Source organism: Daucus carota, chromosome 7 (assembly GCF_001625215.2).
Source record: "Daucus carota subsp. sativus chromosome 7, DH1 v3.0, whole genome shotgun sequence".
Lineage (NCBI taxonomy): Eukaryota > Viridiplantae > Streptophyta > Magnoliopsida > Apiales > Apiaceae > Daucus > Daucus carota.
The window spans coordinates 31,111,023-31,131,126 of record NC_030387.2 but is presented as its reverse complement, the minus strand read 5'-3'; the positions used below and the strand labels follow the sequence as shown (position 1 = coordinate 31,131,126).

At 32.1% G+C, this 20,104-nt stretch overlaps 1 protein-coding gene across 4 annotated transcripts in view; it reads left to right on the top strand.

Annotated features, from left to right (window-relative positions):
• LOC108192237 (phototropin-2) overlaps positions 1 to 19,472 on the top strand; it is a 35,088-nt gene extending 15,616 nt beyond the window's left edge. For 3 of the 4 annotated variants that reach the window (XM_064080989.1, XM_064080988.1, XM_064080990.1), the window contains exons 7-22: positions 427 to 533; positions 658 to 707; positions 805 to 909; positions 1,164 to 1,223; positions 1,534 to 1,623; positions 4,526 to 4,602; positions 4,917 to 5,001; positions 9,810 to 9,890; positions 10,510 to 10,613; positions 11,492 to 11,541; positions 13,229 to 13,335; positions 13,602 to 13,721; positions 14,180 to 14,231; positions 17,440 to 17,552; positions 18,821 to 18,961; positions 19,148 to 19,472. In XM_064080989.1, the coding sequence (XP_063937059.1) occupies positions 427 to 533; positions 658 to 707; positions 805 to 909; positions 1,164 to 1,223; positions 1,534 to 1,623; positions 4,526 to 4,602; positions 4,917 to 5,001; positions 9,810 to 9,890; positions 10,510 to 10,613; positions 11,492 to 11,541; positions 13,229 to 13,335; positions 13,602 to 13,721; positions 14,180 to 14,231; positions 17,440 to 17,552; positions 18,821 to 18,961; positions 19,148 to 19,255 (1,450 nt within the window). In that variant the 3' untranslated portion in view covers positions 19,256 to 19,472. Of the gene's footprint in view, positions 1 to 426; positions 534 to 657; positions 708 to 804; positions 910 to 1,163; positions 1,224 to 1,533; positions 1,624 to 4,525; positions 4,603 to 4,916; positions 5,002 to 9,809; positions 9,891 to 10,509; positions 10,614 to 11,491; positions 11,542 to 13,228; positions 13,336 to 13,601; positions 13,722 to 13,914; positions 14,059 to 14,179; positions 14,232 to 17,439; positions 17,553 to 18,820; positions 18,962 to 19,147 lie in introns of those variants that run through there. The other variant, XR_010285503.1, reaches the window with a different exon arrangement.
• Positions 19,473 to 20,104: the final 632 nt, after the last annotated feature.

Sequence of the window (20,104 nt, the reverse complement as noted above, 5' to 3'; positions counted from 1 at the left end):
TTAACTTTCACACTTATTAACACTGATGGGACTTTCACACGCACCTATCGGGCTATCGGTTGGTAATAAGACTTTCCCTTTCTCACCTATTAGGGTCAGTTATAACTTTTCCTTTTGCGACTGATAGGTGCGGAAGGTCTAATGAAAGTCTGAAGTTCATCCCTGATCCGTCTGATATCTGATTGGACGACTGAGATTTAAGTTTGGCCCAAGTGGTCCAGGGCAGATCTTTTCCCTGGACCAGCTCTTGAGATCATATATTGGTTTCTCAAAGTTAACTATCATTATTTTCCCGAGGGCTTTTAATTGTTTAATGTTATTGCAACTCAAATATGAATCATTTCTATTATACTTTGCATTCCAACCTTCCATTATTTTCTTGCTTTTCCTTTTTCCCCTGTGCCGGACAATATTACTTAAGTGCAGATTTCTTCAAGGACCTGATACTGATCAAGCAGTTGTCCAAAATATAAGAGATGCGATCAGAGAACAGAGAGAAGTCACTGTGCAATTAATCAACTACAGTAAGAGTGGTAAGTTTCTATTTGTGGTGTTCTGTAGATAGAACCTCTGTTTGTACCTTAATTATAAATTAATTTTCATGAAGGCTTGTTGTAACTATTATATTCATGGTGTGACATCAAATTGATGTTGCAGGGAAAAAGTTCTGGAATCTGTTTCACTTGCAGCCTATGCGTGACCAAAAGGTAGCTCAATGATGGATATTTTAATATCTTATACGAAATTTCAGTGGAATTTGAATTATTACAATCCGGTATTTTAAGTGTTGCTAATTAATTGAAGGGTGAACTGCAATACTTCATTGGTGTCCAACTAGATGGTAGTGATCACATGGAACCACTAAGGAACCGTCTTTCAGAGAGATCGGAACTACAAAGCAGTAAGTTGGTATGTTTCTTTGTGATTATCTGTTATTTGGATTTATTTTAATCAGGTGCTCTGAAACATGAATAAACATTTATTATAAAATCAAAGAGATCATAATGAGGAACTTTTCAAATTGATATTTAAATCCTTAAATGTTACTAGTACTTTTTCAGTGGCAAGACATCCATCTCCGGTTAAGTTTTTTAAATTAAAAAAAAATAGGAACAATCGCTTTCTTTCTTTTTTCTTTCTCAAGTATACTCTTCATCTTTTAGGTGAAAGCAACTGCATTAAACATAAATGAAGCTGTTCGAGAACTTCCTGATGCTAACTTGGTAAGGTACTCTTTCCACACTGCTTTTTATTCAGAGAAGACGATGTCTAGCTTACTGTTCTGTAATACTGGAACTTTGTCTTTATAAAAATGAAATAAAGAAACAATCACATGCATGTATGTAACACTTACTAGTTCAATGTGTGATACTGTCCAAAGGTATCGTATACGTAATACGCACATCAAACAGTATCTTTTAGCTACCAGCAAGAAGAATCTTTTTCATAGTTTAGGCAACTTAACAAATTTCCTTATATTTTTTTTCATACTATTCATTTTGTTTATGAGGTCATATTGGTTGCTTTTCTTAGACTCCAGAGGACTTGTGGGCTACCTATTCCCAACCTGTGCTTGCGAAACCTCACAACAGATACAGTTCTCGCTGGATAGCTGTACACAAGGTATAATACGGGTTGCTATTACACTTGAGTTCAGAAACATTCCTTTTATAAACCATCTTTTTTTATAACCTCAAGGTGAACTGAAAGTAGAGCATTTAAATTGTAAGTCAGTAAAATGAAGCTTTCTTGTTTCTGCTTGCGAATGTTGCTTGGGGCAGAATTACAAGAGAAAAGGCCCTGAATATCACAAAACTAAAGGGAATGGTCCTAAATAGGGCGGGCAATTTTGGGTATCGGATCGGGTTGACAATCGCGGGTCAGAAATTTGACCCAACCCGAACCCAATCCGAAATTTTAACGGGTTATATTACTCAACCCGAACCCGACCCGCACTACCCGCAGGTAACCCGAATCCGACCCGACTCGTAATTTTTATTAAGAAAAATATTTTTAAATAATCAATAAATGTCATTTTGACCTAAACAAATTAATTTTTATTAAATTAAATAATATTTTATTACATTTAACTAATAAATATTACAAAAATAATATATATGTATATATTATAAATATATATGATTTTTAAATTATATATTCATTTTGAGGTAATTTCGGGTTACCGTAATCCAAACAAAAAATGACCCTTTTTTTTCGGGTTGATTTTGGGTCAACCTGAATTCGACCAGAACTTGAAAAACTCCAACTCGAATTCGTATTTTACGGGTCGAATTCGTGTCGGCTCTGGTATTGCCACCCCTGGTCCTAAATACCACATCCTGAAAAAATGGCCCCACATATCACATGAAAACGCTACTTTGTGTTGTGTTTTCACTTATTACAATTCACGCCACTTCGTGTAGTGTTTTCAGAAGCAAAACTGTATGAAGAAAACATAAGTTAAAATTACGTTTGATGGTAGCCCACTAACAAAGCCCAACAAGACTTGAGGTACATATATAAAAAGGATGAATTATTATATTTTGACCTACAAATACACAAATACCCCGTGTAGATAGATGTACTTCACCCTCAAGTGAAAATAGGGTGCTACTTTTCTTGATATCTATAAGAAAGAAAGAGTTTAAAGTTTACAATCGAATGCTATCCTTTTCTTTTGTGCCCCCCCCCTCCCAAATATTCTGACCATAGTACAGGGTAAATAGATACTACCTAAGAAGCATGAGTGCGGGTGCGGGAGTGCGGGTGCGCGGTACGTGGATACGGGAATTCGTCAAATTCCAAAATATGGGGATACGGCAAATATTAAAATATTAAATATATTATATATATAGAACAAAGTTCCATGTAGTCCACATATTTACTGTAGTACTGTAGACCACGTATGTTCTGCAACTATAGAATGGCATAAAAACATTGCAAAATGTGTTATTTTGCAAATCATGTTCTATAAACATCATTATTTTGTTAAAAAATTTGACAATCCTAAACAATCTATAAGTTAAATAGTGAAAAACACATTATTCTGCAAAACATGTTAAGTTTGCAGAACATATTTACATATTACAGAACATATGTGTTCTACTTGTCGAACATAAATGATTTTTCAATATTTTCATGAAATAGTGATATTTATAGAATGTATTTCACAAAATAACAAGTTTCATACATTTTGCAATGTTTTTATGTCATTCTATAATTGCAGAACATACGTGGTCTACGGTACTACAGTAAATATGTGGACTACATGGAACTTAACTCTCTCTCTCTCTCTCTATATATATATATATATATATATATATAAATAATACATAAGATGCATTTAGTAGAACAAAATAGTTGAATAACTAAATTAATCATCCTTAAGTCTTGACAATTAAAATACATAAATAAATATTGCAATTTAAGTGATTCAATCGAGCATAATCATGGCTTCCATGATTTTGACCAACTAATTTTAAGTTTTTTTTTAAAAACAAAGTTATAAAAAATTACGATTTGTGCCACTCCCACACCCCCATCCCCGCACCCCTGCGTATCCCCACCACTGCCTCCACCGATACGCCACGTGGCGTATCCCGTGCGTACCATGCCGCACCCCGCCGCACCCCCGCACCCCCAAGTGTCCCCTACGCAGTTCTTCACCCAGATGAAGTATCCCTGCTTTCTAGGATACTACATATCAAGGATATAAATTGCGTAAAATTCTTTGAAAAACATGCATCTATTAATAGAATCACTGAATCTAGTACCTTTTAAACATCCTGCCATTCGCTTCTCTGCTGTTATGGGCCTTGCCTGGTGTATATGTTCAAGAATCGCCACTAGGCAAATTAAAATTACTGCAATTTATATTTACTGTTCAAAATTGTAATATATATTCTTGTAGTTACTTTTACGGATATGTTCCCATTTTCAAACCTTATTTGTTTATATGTTTTCTTGTACATGCTCTAGGTGTGTTAAAATTGCTAGGAAGTAGTCTTAAGTTACAACTAAAGGCACTAACTTATTGATTCTTGTCAAAGACATGTTAGTGTAACAGTTGTTCATCGTCTCTGTACATCTCTTCTAACCTTATTTGTTGGTATATTTTATTGTAACTGTTCTAAGTGTGTTAAAAGTTACAATTGAAGGCACTAACTTAATGATTCTTTTAGAACACACTTTAATTGTTTAAGCCACAAGTCTGTATATGTCCCCTGCCACTTTACAAAGTGAGCCTTGTTAAACTTTAAGTCATTTGACGGCTCTGTATATCCACACCACTTTACAAAGAGAGCCTTTGTAAACTTTAAGTCATTCGACGGGATTATAAATTTTTAAGTATCATAATTGTGTAGTATTTTAAGGCGTCAATTAATACTAGTTACATATTAAATTACCAATCTTATAGTTCTGAGGTTAGGATGTTGTCAATTGTACTTCAAAATAGAAGTTTTCTTTCATTATCTTGCTAAATGCCCTTTTTATATTAACTTCTCATTATTCCTGCTGTTTATAGATTACACAAAGTGGTGAAACAATTGGACTGAATCAGCTGAGGCCCATAAGACCTTTGGGATTCGGAGACATGGGAAGGTATGCCTTTTTTCTTGTAAAGTGGTAAACCTATGTTTATATCTCTATAGCTATCTGCTTCTACAATATCACCGCTAAGTAGATAGTTTTTGTATTAAGTAACCATATGCAAATGTTAAACGTTACTTCTCCTATTTCTGTCTCCTGAATATCTGCTTCAAACTGAGTATTTGCTGCTAAATTACATGTTTTCAGAACGAGGAGTAGTTTGTTTGTTTTTTATGTACTATATGACACAGTAGTATCTAAAGCATTGTTGTTACTTACATTTGATGAACTCTGCAAACATGTGATTAAGATATTGGTGTTCACAGTGTGCACCTGGTGGAACTTAAAGGTTCAGGAGAACTTTTTGCTATGAAGGCGATGGAAAAATCAGTCATGTTAGACCGCAATAAGGTTTGAATGTTAATAAGAATCAGAATTTCCTGTTAATGTATTACATATGTAGTTGCATCATACGTGGTTTATAAGGTAACTAGTTAAAAAAGCCGCGCTTCGCGGCGGCGTGATAAATTTTGATATTAATCCGTATTATAATAGCATAAAAATTATTTTGAGTCATCTTCCCATTAAACATATCACAAATAAAAAATATTATAATCGGCATAAAATTTTTTTAAGTGGTCATTCTGTCAAACACAATAATAATAATAAGATTAGTTCGAACACCCTCCCATCAAAGACAATATTAATCCATAATTATTATTTTTATGATAAAATTAAATATTATAATTTAGATCGAAATTAGTTTGAGGCGCTAACTTGTCTAACACAATATTAATAAGAAAACATAATAATTTAGATATTAGTTTGAGTCGCCTTACTGTCAAACACAATAGTAATAAAAAGTATTCTAATTATGATAAAATTAAAGATTATAATTGGATAAAAAGTAGGGGAATTATCTTGTATAATGTTTTTTCAATCTTATTTTCAAAAATACTACCTTTTCAAATCTTATTTTCAAAAGTACTACCTTCTCTAAAATATTTTCAAAAATACTACCTTTTTGAAAATATTTTCCAAAAATACGGTGGTTGCATATGCAACCATATATGCAACTACAAATCCTGATTTCAAGTTCCAGTTTTCAAATGTCATTTTCGACCTCATATTTGGAATCCATACAACCTCATATGCAACAGAAAACTGTAAGTTGCAACTGATGTATGGGTGCCCCTGGCGGGGCCATTAGATTACAATAGAATCAATAGAATCAACTGAATACAACCTCATATGCAACCATATATGCAACTACAAATCCTGATTTCAAGTTCCAGATTTCAAATGTCATTTTCGACCTCATCTTTGGAATTATATATATATATATATATATATATATATATATTGCAACCACAGTATTTTTGAAAATAAGATTGGATAAGGTAGTATTTTTGAAAATAAGATTGAAAACGTGGTTATGAATAAAAAAAGCCCTAAAAAGTATTTTAAACCGTGGTCCCATTTTAACAAAAAAAATAATATTATAACATAGATAAAAAAATATTTTAGCTACTTTCATGTCAAACATAATACTAATAGAAAATTTATTATTATTTAGATAAAAATTAGTTTGGGCCGCCTCCCGTGCCCGTCAAACACAATACTAATCAAGAATCATTTACATTATCATAAAATCAATTACGTTAAAAAAAAATAAAAAAATCAATATATGATTCCTATTTTATATATATTATTTTATTTGTTATTTATTTTTATTTTTTGATTCCTATTTATTAGTTAAAAATTATTATTCTTTTATGTTTCCAATTTTTTTGCTATGACTTTTTTTTAATGATTATTATCTTTACAATCCTTTATTTTCTATTCGAAATTTAAGAAAATTATAAGACTAAATCAAAAATAAGAATTGTAATAATAATTTTATATATCTTATATCTTATAGAAAATAAGAATTGTACATATTACCTTACAAATCTTAAATATAAATTATATTTTATCTATTATTGTTAGTTTAAATAAATATAATCATATTTCTTTTAGAATTACTAAATAAGAAAAGAATTTTATCATATTTAGAATTCAATAAGAAAATAATTGTATTTCTTTTAGAATTCTTGAACCTGATTTTTGGATTATAGTGAATAAAGCCGCGCTTCGCGGCGGCGTTATAAATTTTGATACGAATTAGTATTATACTCCCTCTGTCCCCCTCATTTGTTTACAGTTTTTTCACACTGCTCGACACGCATTTTAATGCGCATATAAAACATAGTTCTATAGCTTATTTTTAAATTTTTTCTTTTTTGTATAAAAATTTAAACATCAAATTTTTATACAGAAGAAAAAAAAGTTCAAAATAATTTACCGAGCCCCCGTCCCCCAATGTAAACAAATGAGGGGGACGGAGGGAGTAATAGAATAAAAATTACAAAAATTATGTTGAGTCATCTTCCGGTTAAACATATCACTGCTAAAACAAATATTATGATTAGTATAAAAACTTGTTTAAGTGGTCATCCCGTCAAACACAATGCTAATAATAAAATTAGTTCGAACCGCCCACCCGTCAAAGACAATATTAATCCATAATTATTATTTTTATGACAAAATTAAATATTATAATTTAGATCAAAATTAGTTTGAGCCTATGTCTTGTCAAACACAATACTAATAACAAAACATTATAATTTAGATATTAGTTTGAACAATTCCACGTCACCTATTTTGAATAAATAAAATCCTATTCCTTTTATCATTCTCAAATAAGAAAAAGAATTGTATTATCTCTACAATCCTTTCACCTTTATAATACTTGAACTTAATTTTTAGATGATAATTTTATTTTCAATTTGAAATTTAAAGAAATTATAAGATGAAATTGAACAATTCTTAATAATATTTTTTATATTAAATTTAAGAGAATTAACTTTTTGATATATAAATTATATTACAATCTTTTTAATCCTTGAACCTGATTTTTTTAAGTCATAAATTTACCGCAAAGTCCAGACTAACATTCTCACGAAGATAAGATTGAAGATTAATTCACACAAAGAAATCTTGCGCCTTTTGTTTGGAGATGTTCTTGGAGTTTATTCCGTGGATAGTGAAATCTTTTCTAGTATTGAATTTAAAGCCTGACGAACTGTGTTCATAAAAAACAGTTGTTCTCTTGGCATTACAATTGTTTTTGCTGTTTGTGAAGACAAAAACGTACTTCATCCTCTTTTTGAAGGTTGATATCTCAGCCTTCGCAATATTCGAACAATTCTTAATTTTGTTTTCTATTTTAAAATTAAGAAAATTAATTTTTAGATATATAAATTGTATTACATTTGGAACTCAATAAATAAAGAACTGTATTACCTTTAGAATTCTTGAACATGATTTTTTGAATTATAACTATATTTTCTCGGAAATTTAAGAAAAATTAGAAGACTGAATCGAGCAATTTTAGAGACGCCCGCATCCTACTTTATACATATATATTGACTAGTAACTTTACACTGTTTTGAATTTCTACCTATAAGAAGGGTAAGGCCGTGGAGCTTAATAGTATCTAGTTACCTATCCACTTGCCCTCAATTTTCCATCCAAGTTTTTGCCTGATTTATACACAATATACATGAAGAAGACTGTGTACATAAGCTCTAGTTAGGCCTATTTAGAAAAGCGTGATGGAATCAAAACAAACGCGAGTCAGGTAAAAGATAGAATTACGCAGTTACAGGCGACTGTGCGTAAGAGCGATAATACGCGTCTCATACATTGTTGTTGCTGATTTAGATGAAAATATAGTCACCTTCATTAGGCTATAGACTTGACGTAGATATGAACTTGAAATCATTGTCCTACTTTATCTTCAATCCAATCTATTTAGTATCTAATGCATGGTAAAACCTCTACTTATTATTAGCTGAACTTCGAAGTATTTGTCTTCATATGTCTGAGATAGAAAGAAGTTTCTTATCAAATTTTATTTTACTCCAAGCTTTGTGGTTTACCTTAGCCTCATTCATAATTGCATAATTTCTTGTCCTTTCGGCCCTCAGACCTTATAGAGGCAAAATGAGTGATCTGTCCTCAATATTGCTAAGATAGATGTGGATTCCAGCATAAAGTTTCCTTTCAGCATACTTGACTAATTTGCTGCCATCCTTTCAAATCATCACAGTCCAAGCTCTCCATAACTTTGCCCAATCCTGATATTTAGCATTAATAGTGCTATCAATGTCCTCGATTCCATCCCATCAAGCCACTTGTTACATTATTCTTTAATCATTAATATTATGGTGAGGCAAATGAGGGACATGATGGGAGTTAGACATTCAGTTAGTTGTTAATTTACTATATTATATGTCAACATGTTTGTAGAAGTCAGACCTTGGTCTAAAGTTTTTTATGGTGAGAGCTTGCTCTTTCACTAATTTGGGCCCGCTGTGAAGTGACCGGTTCTCCTAAAACCTCAAGGTGTTAGGAGGAGGGCTTACCAGGGTCGAGAGAAAGTATTTTGGCGAAAGCTTGCTCTTTCAATAATAGGTGGTAGGGGGAGGGCTTATAGGACGATATAGTATTCCAACAACCCCCCTCACTCGCAAACCCAATATTGGGTCGAGAGAAAGTATTTTGGTTTAAATAATTTGGGCCCTTAATAGCTATTACGTGACCAGTATTATTCTAACATTCCTCCTCACTAGAAAGCCCAATTTAGGGCGGAAAAAAATATTTTGGTTTGAATAATTGGGCCCTTAATAGCTGTTATATGACCATTCCTCCTAAAACCTCAAGATGTTGGAGGAGGGCTTACGAGGACCATAATAGTATTCTGATATTCTCCCGCCCAATTTTGGGTCAAGAGAGGATCACGGACGCGGGACGCCCATCATTGGGGCATATCTTTTTCTTTTCGTGTCCATAAAAATTTATGAGAATATTGAGGGTCACAGGGAGTCGACCATAATTTTGCCTTTCGTCCATAATAAATTATGAGAATACTGGGGTCACAGGAAGTCGAACTCGAGTCTCTCGCGAGACTGACCTCTAATACCCTGTCAAGTGATCAGTTCTCATAAAACCTCGAGGTATTATGAGGAAGGCTTGCCAAGATTATATAGTACTCTAACAATAGCCAATCTTTTGATTGTGCATGCTAATGAAATATATACACAAATGTATGTTCTGTAAATCGAGGGTGATATATCTCAAGCTTTTTTGTATCTTATGTGATTTTATAAATGCAGGTTTGTCGAGCATGCATTGAAAGGGATATTTTGTCACAGCTAGATCATCCTTTCCTCCCAGTGCTCTACTGTTCTTTTCAGGTACTAGTCTACAACATATAAATGTTTAAAATTACTCCGGTGTCCCGTTTATATTTGGCCTAGTTTAACTTTGAAGTTTATCGTCAAATTGACCAGACTTTAACTTAGATCAGTGAACTATCCTTTTACAAATTTGAAAATATGTTAAATATAGCTTTTTGTAATATTTATTATGATTAATATTAATCATAAATATAAATAGTTTGCATTATAAAATTGGTCAATGCTACAAAATAAATTGGATTAAGGGTTTATATTAAAGTTTGAATGAGCGGTGTGGTATCGGTTCGTCCCAAGTACCACAAGGTCCACAACCCCCTTGTTTATCCTTGCTCAGGACATGTAGCAAAAGCTGGCAGAGTTGTATGTAATCGACTACAGTTTGAATGTGTACTTGTGTAGTCCAACTTAAGTTTACTCCTACTGTCCTACATGAGTATTTTTCTTCTAAAACCACAAAAATGAAACATGAGCAAGTACTTTTGGTAACAAAAAATTGCCATGTAGTAGATGTAGAACTGAGAATTTATCTTTGCCATTTCTCAATTTTTAATATGTTTATTTCAGTGATGTATTAATGCCAAATCACCAAGTATACTAATGTCTCATTTCCCCTCAGACATCTACACACGTTTGCTTGTTAACAGACTTTTTCCGTGGAGGAGAGTTGTTTGATTTGCTTGACAAACAGCCTCTAAAGTTATTTACAGAGAAATCTGCCAGGTAATGTCATTGTGCACTTCCAGTGATTTACAATGAAATAGTTATCAACAATCATTACTATTCCACATTCATAATAAGAGTTGCTTTGTATCACCATTAATGAGTGTGTACCACTGTACCTGCATGAACACAAACACCCACACAAATCTGTTAATAAAGGTTTAACTCCTGAAGTCCCTTGGGTTTTTATTTGTTCAAGGGAGAAAAACTAGGAAATATATTTTCCTTGTTTCACAAAGCAGTAATGGTTCTCTTTTTTATATCTTGTAGTGGTAAGGAGTTGATATGTTTATCATAAAAGAGATAATTATGATCAAGATAAATATGAAACTAGGCGAATCGAAATAGTTTTGTCACATCATTGCCTGAATGGCTGAATGTTGTTAGATCCTGCTGGATACCAATTTAGAAACTAAGCTAGGTAGGAGGAAGTTACGAAACTTTGTGGAAAATAGACTATTGACAAACTTTTGGAGACACCATTTGAACTTATAGATCACTGCTTTAAGTGAAAGAGTTCTGTTAATGGTCAGCTGGTCAAGGATTCTTCCATTGCACCAAGTACTATCCATGAGGAACAATGAAAGTCATACCTAGCATAATCGTACAAAGTAAAGTCTAAACTGATGTTACTGTTGGTGGCATGCCTAGTAAGTGTAACTAAAGTGTTTGGTTCTGTACCTTTACAGGCTTGTATACGCCTAGTCCCATAATAGTCTTTGCATAAATTATATCGGATCTCGATATATATTTGGCTGCACAGAATAACCATTAGCATAAAGGAAAAGTTGATTATATTGTATTTGTTCTGGATACATGTATATCTTGTGCTTAGAAGTTCCTGCGTAAGAAGTGTGTTGACTGTTGGTATCATTCAGGTTTTATGCAGCTGAGATTGTTATTGGATTGGAATATCTTCACTGCTTAGGTATATCTTATTCAGTTGATAAGCAGTAAAATTAATTCTACATTGCATTGGTATTTGGCACTCTGCTGTTAAAAAAATTATTATGCATAAATTATCAGATGATAACATAGGTGTGTCGTATGTGTCCAAGTGTGATAAGCTTTACTGCTGATAGAATGATACTATTTACCCACATGTTAGAAATTGTGAATAAATCACTACAACTGAACAGCTTTAGCAATTATTGCATATTTGGTAGATTTTCAAGGTACACTATATACAATCAGTGTTTAGACTATACTTCTTCGTGTCCAATATTCTACTTCTGGCTATATCTCTATTCTTCATTATCATACACTTTTTGGTGAATTGTTTTCTAAAATGTGATTGAAAGAATTTAAAGATTTATGTGGTTATGATTGTCTTACCTCTGGATGGCACTAATCCAGTGTGCATGGTTCACGGATCGTTCGGGGGGTGTGGTACGGAATTGGGTACATAAAACGTTAGTTTTTATGAATAGGATACAATGACCCGTGAATCCGATTTGCGGGTCGATATGAGGATCCCTTTGTAGTGATTTTTTAATAAACAATATATAGGCTATGTATGGTTTTTATAATTAAAATATTTATTTTACCTGAAAATACAGAATTAAGTTAATCAGACAATGAAAATTTAAGGTTAATAAGGACCTTCAATACGTATTTATAAGGGGATTTAAATCTATTTTTTAACCAAGGCTTGTTTCGTGTGTCTTTTTATCATCTTCCCAACTCCTTACTTTTCTTATTTCTTTTACCAAAGTACCTTTAAAAAAAGTAATTAATCAAGATAGCATCAAGTTATCTTCCTTTCTTATATCCCCGAGTTAAAAGGTGGATCGTTGAAGTCAGCGAACTGGAGCGTCATCCCGTGATCCGGGTCGAAGAGAAATCTTGTTCCGGAACGAGGGAACTGGATCGCGGTTCCATAGGTTGACCCATGAACCATTCAACACTGCACTAATCTAACTGGAAAGAGATTACAGTAGTTTAGATAATGTTTTCCAAGAGCCCTTGTTACTACGCACTTAAATTTGCGTGAGATGCCCGCCCGGACTTTGATAACAAGGCATTCGATGCTCTAGATTTTGCTTTAGTGCACTTTACTCCTGGCGCATCTCCTTTCCCTCTACTTTGGTAAAGCCGTGCATAAACTTTTGTGCCAGTGCTACTGCTCCTGCTGTCATAAAATAAAAGCACCGGACTTTGCCCATTCCCAAGGACTCTAACTTTAGGAGCACACATTGGCTGATTCTCAAGCTAACATAGAATGAGATTCCCAGAAGTATAGTAGTCCCTAAGTTGGTTTTTTTTTTTTTTACATAAGCAAGGTGAATTTGAATTATTAAGCTCTTTATATTTCATATAAGAACTGTTATCAGAAACAATAGCAGCGTTAAGATTAATCGAATCACTTCTCTCCATTGACAAATTTTTTCATCAACAAGTTACTTCTTCAATGAATAAATAGCATCGCAAAGATATCTCTTGTTCTCCACCGGAACTTTCTTCATCTAGTTGCTTCATTATTATAAAATTAATAATTAGATTTCATTTAAATTTGTTAGTTGTATTATTACTGCACAAAGAGGTAGTAACTTTACAGGTACTTACTAGTCTCTTCACTCTCTTTCTGCACCTCATGTTGGGTGTTCATGTAACAGGTATAGTTTATCGGGATCTAAAGCCAGAAAATGTGTTACTGCAAAATGATGGGCACGTAATAATAACCGACTTTGATCTCTCATTCAGAACATCCTGTAGACCTCAAGTATGCTGCTATCTTCCTTCCAAAATTTTTTGTTTGTAAGATATGAAAGAATTCATTCATTCTTGTTAAAGCTGCTTTTTAGCACCAAATCATTATTTGAAAGACCCCATGATCTGAAGATATTTTTTATAATTCCTTTGCAATAAATGCTGATTACCTTGGAAATGCTGACTAACGTAGTTTATTTTTTCCGTAAATTCTAATTTAGTAGGATGATAAGTCATTGACGAGTCTCCGTACAAGTAATATTTGGCACTGTTGTGCAGGTCAAGAAGCTTCCTCTACCGAATCGTAAAAGATCGACAAGTCAACCACCGCCTATGTTTATTGCAGAACCAGTTGCAAAATCAAATTCATTTGTTGGAACTGAGGAGTACATTGCTCCTGTATGACCTTCTCACTTAGTTTTTAAGATTTTTACTTTATTTGGTTTAATCTTTGCTCTGCGTTTCATATAAAGTGATCTATCGGCTTTAAATTTGTTTAGGTTCATCATATCCCCTGCATCTCATATAAAGTAATCTATAGGCATGCAATATGATCTATATGTATGTAACCCTGCGCATGAAACTTGTGCAGACATTCTTTGCACTATTTATGAGCACTGTTTTTCCTGCCCATGTAGTTGTTGAGATGGCTATTAATTTTGTTCCGGCAGTACACATGGACCAATCATTCGCCCATATATATTGGATTTAAGTCTGCGCCGTCACGCTCGCATCTGTATCTATCACAATTATTTATCTACGCGCACTAAAATCTCTCTATTTGATTTCGCTTCCCTCCCCACACTATATTGAAGTCTGTGTAAATTTAATTATATAAATTGAACACCTTATTTCAGGAAATCATCAAAGGAGATGGACACAGTTGTGCAGTTGATTGGTGGGCCCTAGGTAAGCAAATGAAAAGGCTTCATATTAGGAATGTCTATGTTGGTATATCATGTTGTGATGTCCATTGTTTTAGCAGTTTGGATAGTTTTGTGCAAGCTCAAAAAGCTGCCCGCATAATAGTCAAATGGTGTACTAGCTTTAGGAAAGTAATAAATGTTATCACAAGATAAGACACAACATTAAGGGCTGTAATTCGAGCCAAGCCGACTCGAGTTTGAGTTTTTCACAATTGGTTCAAGCTTTTTTTGATGTGATGAATCTAGTCGACCTAAAAATAATCGAGCCTGGAATGTAAGTTCGAATTTGGCTCGTGTAGTATACGAACTGAGTCGAGCTTAACGAGTCTTGAGTTTATCGAGTTTTTAACGAGTTCTCGAGCTATCGGGATCTTATCAAGCCTATCGAGTTTGTAGCTTTAACTTCATCAAATTCATGAAAATTGTGCAATTATTTTTTCCCAACTTTAATTTAAAAATATATTTTAATTGAAAATAACGCACTTATGTTATTTAAAGTTACTCCAATTAATCACATATAAGTTGTTCAAGTTGTCACTTAATGTTGGTATTTTTGAAATCATAAGAAAGTGTATAATTTTAATTATTAACTTTTTAAATCATCTTATTAATATTTTGAGCTCATATGTTCATATGTACTGCTTTTGTGGTTGCACTATATATATTTATATTTACAAGTCATGCATATTAGATAATATATGATAACAATAAGAGCATCTCCAATGGTGCTCCCAAATTATTTCTTAAACAATAATATAAATGTGGTTCTTAGCGAGTAATACATTGGAAAACGTGAGAACTTCAATGCTATCCTTTATACTTAGCTCTTTATTCATATTATATATTTATTTTTTATAAATGAGAGGGAAAAGTTAACTAAAAGAGAGAGAGAAGATTGGAGGGAAATTAATATTATATTCATAAATAAAAAGTTAAGAGTTACTAGATGCTCTTTAAAAGACATGAGAAAGAGTAGGCTCTAAAATTTTTAGAGAGCTTCTAAGAGCCCATTGGAGGACTAATTCTTGATTTGCTCTTTAAATTTAGAGTTAAGAGCTTGTTTAAAGAGCCCATTGGAGATGCTCTAATAAAATAAGAGTCTCATTTTTATTAGGAGAGAAATGATTTTAGAATTCTGAAACCAATGTAAATAATAAGTATTAAATTATTAATAATTATATAAATTACATTGTGAATTTGATAGCACACATTATATTTATAATTTATTGTGTTAGTAACTTGTTGATTTGGTGATGTAATTTACACTAAGTTGCATAAAGTACATAACTGTTAACTTGAAAATTGGACTCATTTGATTAAGGTATCGGCCAGGTGTTAATCAAAGTATTAACCGCAAAATTAAACAAATATTTGGTGTACATTTTTTTTCTATAACATTGTAGCTTCCTCGATATATATACGTGCAAGATGATTAACTTTGGTCAGTTTAATTTTGAATTTTCGTATATAAGATACATCTCAATTCTCATGTAGTCAAGTGTGCTTGCTTTTATCTTTAGTTAACTTGACTTTCGTGATTTTGTAATTGATAATTTATTATTGTGGAATTACTATGAAAGTTGATGTAAAAATAATTATTGATATTTATTCTAATAAAGAAAGAATGTATTTTGATTATATATCAAAATCTCATATTAGAACTTGTTTGATTGAACAATTAAATGAATATAATAATACACATAACACAATAACAATAAATGAAGAACTTATAATGATTAACAGTTGAGATGTGTTACAATGATTAATCACTATAACATTATATACATGGAAGTATGTATCTGATTAATTCTTCTTAAAAATAATAATGAAACTTATTGTAAGAAATTAAGAATGTATTATAAAATAATATAATAGATTATATATCATAGTCTCATATTAGAAGTTGTTTAAATTAATAATTTTAACACATACAACAATGCATATTGTATATGGAAATAATATCAGGTTATTAGCAATTAATAGAACATGAAAAGCATAAATAATATTAATCATATAGGTGTTAAAATATAAGACACAAACATTAATTAAAAAGTAACCGAGTACAGCTTATCAAATCGAGCTCAAAAAACTCTGCTCGGTTCGAGGGTTTAATCCAAAAATATGTTCGAGCTCGAGCTCTATAATGAGTTCGAGCCTAGCTAATCGAGGCGATCTTGAAAAAGCTCGGCTTGAATTACAGCGGAATACAATTTACAAAATGTTTTGTGATATTAAAATTGCATACACTATTAGTTTGATCTAGTCACACAATTTTCTACTTTTCTTTCTCTTTGAAGGATGAAAACATTCTACAACAATTATCTTCAAGAGCCTCATTAATAGTCGGGACTACACTAAACTCCCCGTTACCTGTGAAGTTGTGTTCTACAAATTTTTTTGAATGATTTAAAAGTTTTGACTATTATTCGACTCCTCAATATTATATTAGTGCGAGTAAATTTTGTAAAGGGAGATGTATCCCTACACTTTTGAAGTCCTGCGAGAACAGTGGTCGGTTAATGGGTCTGCTCAGAATATGATAGCATTCCATTACTACCACGCAAAGAAATATACGTTAGCAGACCCAAGACTTTAGTCCAGGGTGCGCCAAATTTAATTTTTAGTATATTATAAGAGTTATAAGATAAAAAATTATCTTTATAAAATTAAATAACAGTATATGTTACGTTTTAGCCATGATACTTCCAAAATTATTGGAATTTCTACTTTCCACTTCATATCTTTTAAGTCACAATATTGTAATGCATAACTATGTATTAAAATAAATTTGTTAAACTTTATTGTATAATTAGATGTTATTTACTATACCATATTGTTAATTAGTTATATGAGTCGTTGAAGCAAGACAAATGACTAAGGAAATTGATGTGAATTAATAAACAGACAATTATACATATTAAATAAGGGAATGGTCCGAGCAGATACCTTAGTTTTATTAAAAACTCAGGGAGGGCCAAGGCCTACCCCTCGGCTGAGGGTAGGTCTGCCACTGGTGATATACTAGTATATGAACCAGTGAACTTCCTTTTTGCCACTGTTAATGATTATACATTATATATATGTGCAACTTTAGCAACTCGTGCTGGACTTCCAAGTGATTTATCTGCAATGACATTCCTTTAGTAGCTTTTCTTTTTCCACGTCAAGCAGTTTGCACTCATTTGTACCAGGTATTATGCTCTATGAAATGCTTTATGGGCGAACGCCATTTAAAGGGAAGAATAGGGGAAAGACATTTGGCAACATTTTGTACAAGGAGCTCACCTTTCCAAGTAGTATTCCGGTAATTTGTTTTTCCTTAATTTTAATTTCAAAAAAAAAAAAAAGTTACCGAAATATGTGCTACAAGTTATGGTAATACTATATGCTTTCATGTAAGAAGAATTTTTTCTAGTCTTTACAAAAGTCTATTTACCTGGCTCTTACTTTAAATCAGTATAGTGACCACATCGACCTGCCTTATAAAATTATTATACGCTATATATCATAGGATTGTAAATATTTGTATGCTATATTGGTTTCTCACAGAAGTCCCACCAAAAAAGCATTAAAAAATGGTTGTGGTGATATCATTTTCCCATATAATTACTCTACCGTTCTTTCGTGTGGTAGTTCTGTTATCAATTTTGTTTTCTTTGTTCTTTTCCTCGATATTGAAATTTACTACTAATACTTTATATCGTCAAGATAAAAAATCATAGTGTTGAGTGCTTATAAGTGTGCACTTTGTTTTGAGCTCTACATTTTCTTAGTGTTGTTTGTAAAAAGTTCACTTTCTTTGTGTTGATTTGGTTCGAATTTCTAAATGAGAACTAAACCGTTTCAAATGGTTTTTTTCCGGTTAGGTTACCTTTTTTTATTTTCGGTTTTTATATAGGCCCTGTTTGGAAGTTAGAGGTTTGGGTTAAAATTAGAGGTTTGGCGTGGTTTAGAGGTTTGACCATTTTAATCCGCTAATGCTAGTGTTTGATAGTTCGCGGATTGAAATAGAGGTTTTGACTCAAAAAGCTAATTTTCAAAAAGCTACTTTGAGGAGCTTTTTGGGTTAGAGGTTTTGGTATGTGTCACAAAAAGCTAATCAAACAGTTATTTACCAAACAGTTTTACAATAAACCGCTAATCCAATCTACTAGTCAAAACATTTATTTCAGTCAGCTAGTCAAAAATCTAATTCAATTTGTTAACAGCTAACCGCTAACCGGTAATTCCCAAACAGGCCCATAATAAAAAATTATTATAAAAATTTAATATTAATAGCCTTAAAATATATTTACATATTTTATAATGACAAATTTAATATTAATATTTACATAATAGGCTATGTACATTAGACTATTTGTTAATAATATATAAATAGGGTTGAGTTATACTTTAGGGGTAAAAACCGCAAACATCACCAAACTGCTATATCAGTTCGATTCAGCTACGGTTTTTTCAGTTTTTTGTCGGTTTTTTTTTTGTTTTTGTTTTTTGTTTTTTGCCTCGGTTTAGGTTTTTCGATTTTTTGTGCTCACCCCTATGCATGATGAAATTTATCAATATGAATTGCAGGTAAGCCTTGCTGCCAAACAGTTAGTTCATTCTCTTCTGAAAAGAGATCCTGATAACCGCTTGGGATCAAACTGTGGTGCAAATGAAATCAAAGATCATACATTTTTCCGTGGAATAAATTGGCCTCTTATACGTTGCATGGTAAAACTCTTAAATCTGTAATTAAAGAATTATGAACGGAAAATGTCACAGTATTTAATTGTGCCTAATATACTAAACAAATTCACTTAATTATGGATAGGATTAAACGCTGTCTGAAAGTGAAAGCTCATTAATTAAGCTACCAACAATATTAATCTTTGGCAGAATTGAATCATGTTTGTGCAGAGTCCGCCACCCTTAGAAGTGCCTCTTGAATTAAATGGAAGAAAATCAATTTACAAGGATATACAGCAAGAAGATGGAGTCTTTGTTAACTCTGTTGACACATTCTAGAGGTTTGCCTTGCTTGTTTCTAACTTAGCATTAATGTTGTTTAGAGATTTTAAGGCCTTGAATTCAAGCAGCTTTGTATATAGTTGGAATTCATATCTGCAGGGTCATTTGTCCTCATGATGACAATATAGTAAATACAACTTAGCAAGTGATTCCCTGCTGAATGCTGATGTGTTCACTTTGGTTACTATTTTTGGAGAAATTTTTGTTTGATTTAGTGGTTAGTCGATTTTGACCCAAGCTCAATATTAACTTCATTTGTGATTTTTTGTTGTGATAATTATTTTTTTATAAATTTATTTCTTATCTATTACACTATTATATGCATTGATTATTTTCTTTTATATTATACGAGTATAAATTTTATTTTCTTTTAATTTATATATTATTATTTTTGAATAATTAGATTTATTTGACTAATAAATTAGCATCTCTCCAGTATATTTCGAAAAGAGCAAAAATGAAACCTAGATGAGAAGGACAAGCTTGGCTTTGTCTTATTATATATTGTATTATTATTATTATTATGTTGTGTTAAGATTTGAGAAAATTGGGAGATAAGAGACGCGGAGCATAATGTCTTAAGTTGGGGGTGTAACTTGTAGATAGGGGTGACAAAATCAGAATGACCCGACAACTTGACACGAATTGACCCGCAAAGTATCGATTCGGGTTATAGGTTTTTAGGTTTGGGTTGATTCTGCATTGGCCCCAAAATTAACCCGAAACCCAATATTATGTATATATAATATAAAATGTTATATATTTTAAAATAGATATATTTAATTATTTATGTATTATCTTTTTTAAAATTTAATAAATATTTTGTTTTTATATAATATAAATAAA